At 38.8% G+C, this 13,539-nt stretch overlaps 1 protein-coding gene across 1 annotated transcript; it reads right to left on the bottom strand.

The window, feature by feature from the left end:
- Positions 1-233: 233 nt before the first annotated feature.
- LOC145681413 (uncharacterized) lies at positions 234-3,942 on the bottom strand. Its single transcript, XM_081753057.1, has 2 exons — positions 3,431-3,942; positions 234-764 (listed from the first exon to the last, which is right to left on the bottom strand). The coding sequence occupies exons 1-2, from the start codon at positions 3,908-3,910 to the stop codon at positions 426-428; spliced, it is 819 nt and encodes a 272-aa protein (XP_081609183.1). The 5' UTR covers positions 3,911-3,942; the 3' UTR covers positions 234-425.
- Between the last annotated feature and the right edge of the window lie 9,597 nt (positions 3,943-13,539).

The raw sequence follows: 13,539 nt of genomic DNA, 5'->3' as shown, positions 1-13,539 counted from the left end.
ATACAGAAACACAGTATCAGTATCATCATCATTGATTTTACATTTTTATTTTACATTTCATTTTATACATTTTATTTTATATGACTTTTTTTTTGTAAAAATAGATTTTATGCAAGATTATAATATGATTTGAACTTTTCTTCTTCGGTCTGTATCTGTATTTTCTTTTAATAATAAATAAATAAATAAATATTTTGTCAACAGAAGGCATAAAACTTAATTAGAAAAATATTTCATGCTTTATTGACAGGTATTGTTGGTTACAACGAAACAAAATTTGCAGATGTTTGAGGAATTGAAGAGAAAATATAATTAAACTGTAGCATGTTACGTAAAATGAAATTAGTATAGTTGCTGATCAACATTCTTCTGATTTTTTTGCCTCTTCTTCAACATTAATTGATTTATTGTATCTTTGTTGTCTCCTAATTTTCTTCAGATGAGCCATCATCTTCTTCTGGGGCTGGTGGTGGTGGGGGAGGAGCAGTAGTGGTGGTTGTAGTAGTAGTAGTAGTAGTAGTGGTGGTGGTTGGTGGAGGTGGTGGAGGAGCGTCTCCTGATTCTTCAGATGATGAGCCATCTCCTTCTGAAGATGAGCTGTCTCCCTCTCCAGACTCTCCAGATTCACCTGATTCACCAGATTCACTAGAGTTTTCACTACTCTCTTCTCCCGAGTCATCGTCTTCCACTCCGGTGATACTCAGGTTGTCGATGGCCACTACATCGAGACCTGTTCCATTACCTTGGTTACCATATACCCAGATCTTGAATGAAAGAAATGTTTTACATCATTAAAGGATAATAATATTGACGGAAAATCAAAGTTACTTAATTTAAGTTACAACTATTTCCCTCGAATTATGGATCATAAGCAGAAAGTTTTCTTCAGTAGGTACACAACGTGAAAGCACAGATTTGTCTATGTAATGTTGGAGTATCTTTTAGTAATATCGCAAATACAGCAAACGTGTACTATCCTTTTAAATGTAGCCTAATATATAAAAATAAATTTGATGTTGTGTAGGAACACAATACGATAAAACCGCTGAAGCATTTGAAATACATTTCTAAATATAGTTATCACCTGTCTGGAACTTTAGTTTTTATAATGATACTTTCATGAAAATACGTGAGCTAATAAGGATGTGAGGGTCAAAATTTAGCATCTTACGATCGTGTCAGTTACGTTATGAGTTGTTCGTGACTGCATCACGGGGAAATCGACAGCACATTTCGAAAGTCATTTTTGGAACATGGCATTTACCTTGAGCTAGGTTTTTAATGTGTCACTTTGATTAAACGACAAACCTTGAGAAAGGGACGGGAATAATATATTTTCCATAAGCGTATTGTTCCTGTGTAAAGAACTGTCATTTTAGCTTGTATTCAATACGTTTGTTAATTCGTATATTCTGACAAATATCATTAGCTATAAAATTGGTCAGGATTACCGAAGCAAGTTTTAGTTAAGTAACAAGGTCAGCAAACGGGAATTGCGTAAAACTTGTTTTCATTAGAGTTACCAATGAAACAAAAAAAGAGGTTGTCTCGTCTCGAAAAAAAGTGTAGCCAGTGTGAGTCTCGTCTCATACATTTTATTTATTTCTGTTTGAAGCGCTATCTTGTTTCTTATCCCGTCAGAAAAAATCTGTCCCATCTTGTTTTCTGAGTAACACTGGTTTTCAAATTCCCATCCCTGAAATTTACAAACGAATACAGGATAAAATGGCATTTAACTAATTCTAATTGACAATGGTTGACATTCAAATAAGGATAATTCTAGACGATACCTTCCTTCTTCGTCAATATATTTTCAGCGAATTGTCTTGTTACTGACGCATTTAGGTAAAGACTAAACAGCTTTGAGAGCCCAGTTTTCAAACGATTGCCCCGACGAAGCTCTACCTATTGCTTGTAATTGTAAGTACCTAGGTAATAGCGTAAAAGTATATAATTACTTGCTAAATTATATAAAATTATATACGACTCTATAAAGGGTAGGAGTGACTATTAGTCTTTCTTTAGAAATGCAAAAATGGACGCCCTAAAAGCCAGTCAAGCCTACCATTTGGTATTGAAAGACTTATTTGACAAATTAACTTTAAGCGAGGCTCATAAGACACATCCTTCCTCTCTATTATAAATCATAGATATATAAGCAAAACCTGCTAAATTTATTTTTAAATTTTGTCAGGGAACGAAGAAAAAGTGACGCTGTTATGTTTCAGAACTATTGAACAATAAATATTTTCCTTTAGTTGTCACTACTCGACGCAGATGAGTGAAATCTACCACTAAACAAGCAAACAAACAAACAAAAAAAAAAAAACGTTGTTAAACAATTTTGAAACGTAAAGGCTTCACTTTTCCTTCGTTCCCTGACAAAATTTAAAAAATGGCTTTAGCAGGTTTTGATTCTATTCCCTTGGAATTCTCTTTTCCTTTTTTTATTGCAGGTAGAAAAATACTAATAACAAATATCATGTTTGCTTAATATGTATACCTACTGAAATATTCTTATAACAGTCCACATTTGACAGAAATCTTATTTTCATGTTACTGTCAAAGTATTAGTATCACATTCCAAGCATTTAAGACTATTTGTTTAAAGATTTTGCTAATTAATTTTCATCAGCACTTAACAGCGATTAACTTCTTAAAATCTTTACAATGCTACAAAAGTACTATTACAAACCAGATCATGCAGTTTCAACTGGATGACGCGTATGATCAGAAGCATAATAACTCTCGACCCGTTTCTTCTGGCTGCGTAGACAAGAGTACGCTAATTCTTATTTTTATGAACTTCCAACATCTTTGTTGATATAGAAAATTCTGTCTTCCATTGGAATCGAACTCTATTTCGCGAGATAACAATTCAATTAAATGGGGCTAATTTTTGAGTCGTAATCATTCTCCAATCTCACAAATGCCATCTTTGGAAACAAGTTTATTGGGGCACGATATCTCAATATTAGCTCATCTATTTTTGTGATGAGCAGTCTGGTTCGATCTGGACAATAAGAGTTTTTTGAGGATAACAAAGTGTTGCTGGTTCTCCCGTTTGCTTCAATATTCCCATTCCAGCAATGATCATTCACTTTCATTAATCTTCCATCTCCCTTAGCCCAAACAGCATAAATGTGGAACGTTAAATTAGAGGATTTCAAACAAGTATACATAAGTTTTGGACAAAACAATTACTCAGGTGTCGGATAATGGAATGTAGAAATAGACTTGTTCTTATTTATGTACAGAACTAAATGCATGTTTTCTATACTCATATGTTACAAAGAAGGAAATTAATCTACTTGGAACATCGAGTTCTAACAAATAAACAAAACATTTACTCTTTATTAGTTATGTTCAGCTGGGCACCACAGTGTAAGAGACAAAGTAAATGAAAATTATTGAATTATTTTTCCCTTACCTGAACTGGTTGTCTGAGCCCAGCGGGAATTTCTGCAGATGCACTGTACCATCGGTCTGTTGTGGGACTGGATTTCGAGTACAGAGTTTGTAGTTCTTGTTGATAAACGGGAGCATTTTCCAAATAAAATATCTGAACTCCATTGGCTTCAGGTAAATAAGCTCTTGCAAAGTAATCCAGAGATACTGTCCCTCCCTTGGGGATGTTGAGTCCTGGAGTATTAATAGCAGCTCCTCCAGACACTTGTTTCAACAGATCAACAACAGCAACTCCGTCACTTCCATCAGGAGGTCCTGGAATAGGATTAGATCTTCCCCTGTTGATAGCAGAAATTGTTGATTGTCTGAAGACCACGGTGTTCCAAGGATTCTGTTCCAAGCTCCCAAGTCCTGACTCGAAATCAAAAGTGACGGTCCTTGATCGGACTCTAGCTACGAGACAGAGGACAGCGCAAGCGAGGAAAATCCTTGAAGCCTTCATGGTTGTGGAGGAACTAGCTGTTGGTAGTTCAGACTGCTCCTGAGTTATGCTTCTCAATGGGAATTCAGACATATTTATATGCACAACTTAGAGTGATGAAAGAGTTTCGTTATCTTTCTCAATTAAAATATTAGCCTGATCAATCACTTAGATGTCAACTATTTTCCGTATTTTAATACGTTCATGAGATAAAATGTATAGTTAATTAAAATAATTAATTATTTCGAAGACCTCAATTGTGTTAATTGGAATTATAGTATCCAATATTATTTACGTCAATGTACTGTATATGACGTAGGAATATTTCTGGCGACAAGACTATAGTTTTCTTAAAAAAATGCTCAAAAATATTCACAAAGGAGCTGATTTAGTTTTCTAAGGCATGTCTCTAGTTTTAAATCTAATAACATAGTTCTCAATAAGTAACGTTACCAAGACAAAAGCAATAGTGATTGGAACGTAGCAGTCTGTAGCAAATATGGTAGTAGGAAATGAGAGAGTAGAACAGGTGACTAGTTTTTGGTACAAATGGGCGCCAATCCTGCGGGGGCAAGGGGTACCTGGCTAGCAAAGTTAGCTTGAGTATTACATAATATGGATATCTTTATTTGATGTTTTGCTTGGACATCTGACAACTATACATACAATACTTCTACCTCCAAATGTTATACAGAAATCTGCGCCATTCCATGAGCATTATCAGTAAAGATTTCAGACGTGGAATAATGAAAGAGAGATTTACAAAGAAAAAAAGTCTATTTTGAAGTGTTTGAATGGAGTTAAGGAAAATACTGGTGAAATGTTTAGCATGGAAAATTGTACTCTATGAGCCAGAAATGACACGTACATTTCAAAAGTTAATCAAGTTCACTTTTGGTCATTCTAAGCATGTTTTACGTATTTTTAAGATTCCCAACTGAAGTTCCTTTCAGAGTCTAAGAATCATATCCAGATAACTCATGAAATTTCTCCATGTCCTTGAGGCTTTGTATAACGTAGTACCTTACATTGTCGCGTTTGGTGCGAGGGATCCTAAGTTCGATTTCCGGTGAGGACACTCGATCGAAAAAGTACAAAAGCTTTTTCAGTCCAGCCATACTGAGTGAGGTTTTCCTCAGTTTTCCTCATTTACAATAGAAAAATGTCGGGATGGTATCTAACATAACGATCTCACGCCGATTTCTTCCTTCCCAATTCCTCGGGCAGTCTAATCGCCCAGGGACGTCATCCCTCGTAAGTGGCTCATATGGTTATAGCTACCGAAAGCCCAGGAACCTAATTCTTAATCGCAACCCCTTTTCATGTTTTTATGCGTCCCGCACAAACATTGTGGATCTTTTTTTCACAACTTTGATAATTGGGGTTGGTTCCTTTGTGGTCTGAACACTCCAAATGTAGTTACTGACGAAAAAAAAGCTACGAAAAAGACTGGAACTTTCGAAATGTGGTGTGAGAAAAAACAGAGAAAATTAGCCAGGTCGAACAAAAAATCGATATGAGAAAAGTACAAGTGGAGATACTGTATACTATTATATGCAAGTAGAAAAAGTAAAGAAATAAGTTAGGTCATTGACTGAGAAGGAATTGTATCGGGATTGAGGTGACAAGGTAAAGTGGAAGGAGAAAGAGGGAGGGGCGAGAAGGTTTACAAGATAGATTTAGGGGCTGTCCACATATTATGTAACGCTATTTTTGGCCAATTTTTACCCCTCCCTCCCCCTTGTCACACTTCGTAACGCAAGGCGGAACCCCTCCCCTTTGTTACGTAACACTTTTTGATATTTGTTTTTTCACCAATTTTACTTTTTTGTGGGTTATTACAACAAAAAAAAACTATGTTTAATGGTAGAACTTTTTATTACAAAATGCTTGTATTCTGAAAATATTTACAGTGTTCTTTCGCCAACAAATCAAAGTATTAAAAAAAATGTAGTACCGTAATAATATTTTAACCCCATAAGGTTGTTTAATTAACCAGTTTTAATTCTTCGAAATAGCATAGTGTCATTTTCACAAGGAGATCGCACCCATCCTTTTAGGTCACCGATGATTGGCAAAGACAAAATACTGCCGAAAAATACAGGTGAAACTTGATCTAAATAACGGACATCGGCCTCATTTTATGGGATACAGGATGCTTCATGTATTTGAAGTGCGCCAGTGTCGACGATGCAAAGAAGTTCTCCTCCTCGTCGACCATAGATTTGAAGTCGCTGTACACGTGAAGGAATAGGGACATCTTCGACAATTTTCTTTGGACTTTGGATTTAAGTTTACCCCTTTTTGAATTATTCTTGACCTAAATCAGTGTCATAATGCGTTACGTAACGAGGATGTAACCCCCTTCCTCCCCCTTGTCACACTTTGTAAGACAAGTCTGAATCCCCTCTCCCCTTTGCCGCGTTACGTAATAACTGGACGACCCCTTATTGAAACAATAAAGGCCCTAGTTTCCGAATTCTTCTCAGTTTCAGCAAAGTAATCGATCGGTAATAATAGAATACGTAGGATATTGATTACTTGATATTATTATTATTATTATTATTATTATTATTATTATTATTATTATTATTATTATTATTATTATTATTATTATTATTATTAATTTTATGAGTTACAAGTGTGGTCTAAGGAGTACTGAAGTTATTTAGGATTTAGAAATAGTATGTGTCCTCAGGGCCGCCCACAGGGGGGATGTATGGCGCAAGCTGCGCCATTGAGAAAAATTTTGGGGGGGATTTTACTCTACTTTCGAACTAGCAATTTTACTGTCGGAATAGCATTAAAACACGATTTTGAGAAGCTAATTTTCAAAAAATTTCCGGGGTGAACCCCCTACCCCCTGCTTCGATACTCGATGAATGAAGTACCGCGCAAGTAGCCGTATGAAAGGAAAGGTTGGTTCGTTTTAAGAGAGAAGGGCCGCCCACAGGAGGGATGAATGGCGCAAGTTGTGCTATCGAGAGAAAAATTGGGGGGAATAAAAAAATTGGGGAAGAATTTTACTCTAATGTCGAATAAGTAATTTTGCTGTCGTCAGAATAACATTGGAACACGATGCGATTTTTTTTAAAAATCTCGAGAATGAATCCCCCTACCCCCTGCTTAGAAACTCTATGAATGAAGTACCGCGCAAGTTGCTATATGAAAAGATGGGCTGGTCGGTTTATCGCTTTGTGTAGGTAATTTACCCATTTTCTGCTGGGAGCATTTATTTATTTCTTATTTATACCATGTACGACACTTAATAAGTAATGCTGTTCAATTGCTACATGATGTATAATAAATGAATTAATGATAATATTTTGTATAGTTTTCTGTTTGTGCGATTACATTTTCCAGGGCCTGCGGTAAACTGAAAACCAGCTCAAAAGTGGCATCACTGTGTAGAATAGAGACTTTCAGTGAGAGGTCGCTCCAGTAGTATTCTATACTAGCAGCGTTCACCCCGCTTCGCTGCGGTCACCCCGGAACGCAATAAACTTTGTTACTTAGATAATTTTTAATTTTTCGCTTTCAAGTGATATGATAAAAACCATAGAAGATTGCACTAATGTTAACATTATATCGCCTGTCATTTATGTTAACCCGCCCCGCTTCGCTGCGGTCACCCCAACCCGCCCCGCTTCGCTGCGGTCATCCCGGAACGCAATAAACTTTGTTACTTAGATAATTTTTACTTTTTCGCTTTCAAGTGATTTATAGCGCCTGTCATTTATGTTAACCCGCCGAGTCACAGGGTCATGCGGGTTGCATATAAGTACGTTTATTTTTATATGATGAACTAATAACAAAGGATTTGTACGTATGGACACCTGAATGGTCAATTATCTCAAGACACTGGTAATTGAAAATTAAAGTGATATGATAAAAAACATCTAGGGTCCAAATCCTAACAACCCCCCAAAAATGAAAGAAATCGGTTCAACCGTATTAGCGTGATGAGCGGACAAAGGATTTTTTCTACGTATGAACACCTGATTGGTCAATTATCTCAAGACACTGCTAATTGAAAATTAAAGTGATATGATAAAAACCATCTAGGGTCCAAATCCTAACAACCCCCCAAAAATGAAAGAAATCGGTTCAGCCGTATTAGCGTGATGAGCGGACAAAGGATTTTGTGCGTTCTCTTTTATATATATAGATATTCAGCTCCATGTATTGTACAGAGTGAAGCCAGCTAGGCAGTTGTTCGTTTTTCGCAGATCCTGGAAAATGTAATCACACATTCACACACATAGAAAACTATAGAAAATATGATCATTCATCATATATCAAGTAGTAACAGAATATTGTTACGTATATGTCGTCCATAATAAATAAATAAATATAAACGTAACCGAACAATAGATCAGTTAATAAAACGACCTCAGCACACACTCTGTATAGTATTTACCTCTATGACTTAAAGTGGAGAGAGAATGTTTCAGCAGACTACTAATAAAAGTAATGTCATTTTAATAATTACTACTGCCCCTACTACTACTACAAGCATTCTATAATACTACTACAGGAAATAAAAACAACAACAAAAATAACAATTACTAGTACTATAAAAACTACTGCTACAATGGGCAATTGTTTTTAGAGGACTTGAGTTTTGAGGAGGAAAGAGATTATTAGTTTTGGGGGGAGTGCGCCATCAGCTTTGGGGGGGATGGGCACCCCTGTGTGTCCTATTCAAATATCCAAGCTTCAAAAGCTTGCAGTGCTTCCACATCAATTTTTATACAGGTAGTTAGTGAGTACTTTAAATTATATGCCCGTAGCCAAACTCCCTCTATAAAATTGTTGTGTGAGTACCTTAGGATTCTGAAACATGTATTTTTGGATACCGCACATATTAGTTCCTAAGTGAAGTCTTGACCCGACTACGGCAGGTCCCTAGTTTTGGAACTGTGGACCATTAAACTTCATTTTTTCATGTTTTCGACAGCCTATAACTCCGAAAAGGAAGCATTTTTGCACCAAGGTTGGTTCAAACTTTTTGTCTTATCTTGATGTCAGGAATCACCTTCTAAACGTAGTCGGTGTTTATTTGAAACACCTGTATAATTTTTTCATCATGAAGCAGGGCCGTGCCGTGGAAAATCAGTTCCCGGGGCGGGAGTATACGACGGTGCCCCCATACATATATTCCAAGCAATTTTTCCTCTCTTTTTTCTCCCGAATTTTCCGCCCCCTTACTTCGGCGCCCGAGGCCGTCGCCCCGCTCGCCCCCACACGACACGGCCCTGTCATCAAGAGAACCCGAGTCTTTTACAACAAGAGTAAGAATAGTGACCACGTAAGCACACTGTTTGAATAAACCTGTGTTTTATAAAAGTATCTGATCCTACTTAAAAGATTCGTTTTTCGCATGGGAAGTATAGATTTACTAAAAAATTTGAAAGCTATATTTGAATCCTCTTTCGTTTCTTTCGATGTGTGTTCGAACTCAATCACAAAACCCAGGGGGTTGGACAAAAAAATCTATAACGTTTGCAAAATGTGAAAATCATACCTAGTATGGTGTGGGGCCTCCTTTTGCGTCCAAAACAGCTTGGATTCGACGTGGAATGGACTTATACAGCTCCTGAATCGTGGTGTGTGGAATTTTGAACCATTGTTCCTCCAAAACATGCTCCAGTTCCTTACGGGATGCTGGTGGAGGGTCATGAGACCGAACACGCCTTTCTAACTCAGACCACAATGGCTCAATGATGTTCAGATCTGATGATTGTGGGACCCAGAGGAGGTGTGGTAGCTCCTGGTCATGCTCCTCAAAAGCGTGGTTTCACCGTTTTTGCAGCGTGACAGGGTGCCAAATCATCTTGGTAGATGCCATCACCATTAGGAACAATATTTGGGCCATGGGTAGAACCTGGTCTCCCAAAATTGTCTCATACGCCTTAGGATTCATCATTCCATTTAGGGCTATGATGGGACCTGCAGAAAACCACGATATCACTGCCCACACTGTAACAGAACCACCCCATGCTTTGCAATTGGGAGCAGACAGTCTGTATGATAGGCCTGCGACGGTGCTCTCCATACGTAAACACGACCTGTTGTTGGAAACAAGGTGAAAGTCGATTCATCGGACCACATTACGTGTTTCCACTGCTCATGAGTTTACACCTTGTGGTCCTTGCACCACTGGATACGCCTCTTCGCATTTACTGCTGTGACCAGGGGTTTGGCGATAGCAGTCCTGCCATGAATTTTCATTTTATGAAGTTCCCGTCACACTGTTTTCGATGAAACCGGATTCTGTAGGCCGGAATTGAGTTCAGACGTAATTTTCATTGCAGTGGTCTTCTTTTTAGCTGCTACAATCCGTTTTAATGCCCTGCGGTCCCTATCTGATAGGATTGTCTTTCGACCAGTGTTGTACTTTGCAGACGTCGTTTGCCCATGAATTGTGTATGCCCTCGTGACATTGGACACAGTGCCTTTCGATACCCATACAATGTTCGTCACTGTTGCCACTGAAGCTCCAAACAGACGGGCACCAACGATCATGCCTCTTTGGAAGTCTGTCAGGTCACCCATTTTACCGCACCACTTCCACACCACGACACTCACAAATGAAGTGGGGACTGCTGACGGAAGAGGAAGATCCACACGACACATTGAAAACAAAAAATGATCGGCAACCGCAACATGTGTTGTACAGTGGAGGGCCAAACTTATGTGTCCTGTATGAAGTGTTTTTAGATTTTTTGTCAACCCCTATATATATAAGGGCAGATCCCTTGACCCTCAGGTATACACTGGATAAAGCGGCAAACTATGGTTTAGCCCCTCCCTTGACCATATCCTGGATCCGCCACTATATATATATATTGTATATATATGGAGGTATATATATATATATTGTATATATATGGAGGTATATATATATATATATATATATATATATATATATATATATATATATATATGGTTGGTGGTTCGAAAAAGAGCGACAAATGGGACATGTGGAATGGGGAAGCTTCGGATATTTTGTTACATGGAACAATATACATTAGCATGCATAATATAAAAGTGCACACACAGAGAAACACAACGCCGTTGGACCCATGTGTATACCGCGCATAGGAACGAAGATATGGTCATGTGAATAGGTGAATAGGTGTTAACAAAATAACAAGTGTCCCACTTGACCGTCAGTACCACGGCATGTATGTATGAGCTGTCAGAAGAAATCGGACAAGATAAAGAAAGGGCGTGATAACAGGGGAAAAAAGGAGACATCGTCAGTACTATTATGTGACAGTGTTACAGTATAATGACAATGGCCATTACACTATGTTGCAGAACCACTGTGTAATAAGCGAAAACCTGTCAAAATGTATGTTCAAAATGGTGACCGTCAGCTGCGATACAGGCATCGAGGCGCCCACGCAAAGATCGTTGCATAAAATGTAGCATCGCAGAAGGAATGTCCCTACAGGCGGCAGTAATGCTGTGTTGCATATCCTCTTGTGTTCTTGGCACATCCCAGTAGACAATGTCCTTCAGCGTTCCCCACAGGAAAAACTGTAACGGTGTCAAATCTGGGAAACGAGCCGGATATCTCTCTGCGTACTAGAGACCTGCACGGGCCGAATTTTTCGGCCCGAGCCCAATCCAGCCCGGACGTACCTAGGCCCGGCCCAGCCCGGGCCCGAAATATTTTGAAAATTTTCGGCCCGAGCCCGGCCCGGCCCGATCAGTTTTCTAAAATACTTGGCCCAAGCCCGGCCCGGGCCCGATAAATTTTAAAAGTTTTTGGCCCGACCCCGGCCCGATAATTTTTTTTAAAAATTAGCTCTAGCCCCAATCTTTCTCAAAATTTAATACTAAATTTAACCTAACTCTCGGAAACATTTTCTAAACTCTGGTTCACAACCTGACGCTTGCCTCCCGAATGGTATCATTGCCTCCTAGAACTTTGCCTGTCATCGAGAGAACAAAAACTCCATTCCCTGTAACAAACATCTAATTTAATTGATTTTTAACATAAAGTAAAGATGGCAATATTGTTTAGCGACAAACAAAATATTCCCACCCCTTCTTGTTATATTTTGAGTTCAGTGAAGGTCAAAGTCTGAGCTTAATTTACCGCATAATGTCTGCAATCCTCTATGGTGAAGAGGAGCCGCTAAGCAACACAAACTGTAAATAGTTATTGCATTCTTTCTTCATAACATTTCACACACACACTTCTTCAACGTTTAGCTTTATTCCAATTATCGTTTAACAAAAGTCAATAATTATTAAAGAACTGCAATTGATCGGTCCCAGCCCGGCCCGACCTGAAGAGAAATCAGTGTCGGCCAGCCCAAGTCCGGCCCGGCCCAAAGAAATAACAGTGTCGGCCCGCCCAAGCCCGGCCCGGCCCAAAGAAATAACAGAGTCGGCCCGCCCAAGCCCGGCCCGCGGGCCGGGCCGGACTTCGGGCCTCGGGCTTGGCCCGGCCCGTGCAGGTCTCTACTGCGTACACACGCTAGGCTTCTGAGGCATTCTTTCGGTATTCCCCATAAATCAGGATCATGTCCGCTTTTTCTATGTTCGTAAACACCATACTCTTCGCTCTTACGGCCACTGCCTGCTATGAACTAACACGATCACGCGGCTCTGCAATCAAAACTTGCTCTGCTTCAAGACAGTTCTGTCAGGTACCTCAGACGTCTTACATGCCGTGGTAATGACGGTCAAGTGGGCCACTTGTTATTTTGTTTACACCTATTCACATGGCCATATCTTCGTTCCTATGTGCAGTATACACATGAGATCAACGACGTTGTGTTTCTCTGAGTGTGCTCTTTTATATTATGCATGTTAATGTATATTGTTCCATTTAAAAAAATATAAGTTTGTTCCAGGTGCCCGATTTATCGCTCTTATTCGAACCACCCCATACCTCCATTTTACGAGCTCCTACTGCTATTATTGTTTCTCGCAAACCTTACATCGCTAGTGTTTATAGTAGTTTCTTTGCTATTTCGGGTGGTACTTTTAGCTGCCTCACGCTGTATATATATATATATATATATATATATATATATATATATATATATATATCAGGAGTTTACTGTATATACCAAGTTTAATCTCCTAACATGAGGGGTTTGTCAGAAACAGTATTTTGGTATACATTTAAAACCTCTTTCTTAGGATATACACTAGGATAGGCATGAAGGAACATGGTAACAAGTGAGCTTAGTTTCACAGTTGTGAAACTACGGTAGCCTTCCGTATTAAATTTTGATAGAGATTTACAACTTCCAGCTCTAATAGAGGGATAGTGGGCACTGGCGCAAAGCTCGGGGGGATGAGGGGGTACATATCTCTACATTCTTGGAACTGGGGGGACTGCCCCACCAATAATCTGATTTGAACTGTGTTTTTTGGGGAGAAATGTGATGATTTGTGTCCCATTGTCACAAAGGAAAGTGAGATGAAATTGATGTTTTTGCTGTAGGCCTATAATATATAATAGGTTCACCTCCGAAATCAGATCCATCTTCCGTAATATGAATCTCATCTCCTCTTCCCCAGAATAAGCCTCAAATATACCCGCCTCCTAATGTTCAAGACAACTCTGCTCCCCTGATCCTCCACAGCATTGTTTTTTTAACTTTGTAAATATTTTGAAC

Source organism: Thermobia domestica, chromosome 3 (assembly GCF_964235325.1).
Source record: "Thermobia domestica chromosome 3, izTheDome1.hap1.1, whole genome shotgun sequence".
Classification (NCBI taxonomy): Eukaryota; Metazoa; Arthropoda; class Insecta; order Zygentoma; family Lepismatidae; genus Thermobia; species Thermobia domestica.
The sequence above is the reverse complement of the archived record's forward strand: the minus strand, read 5'-3'. Positions and strand labels throughout refer to the sequence as shown.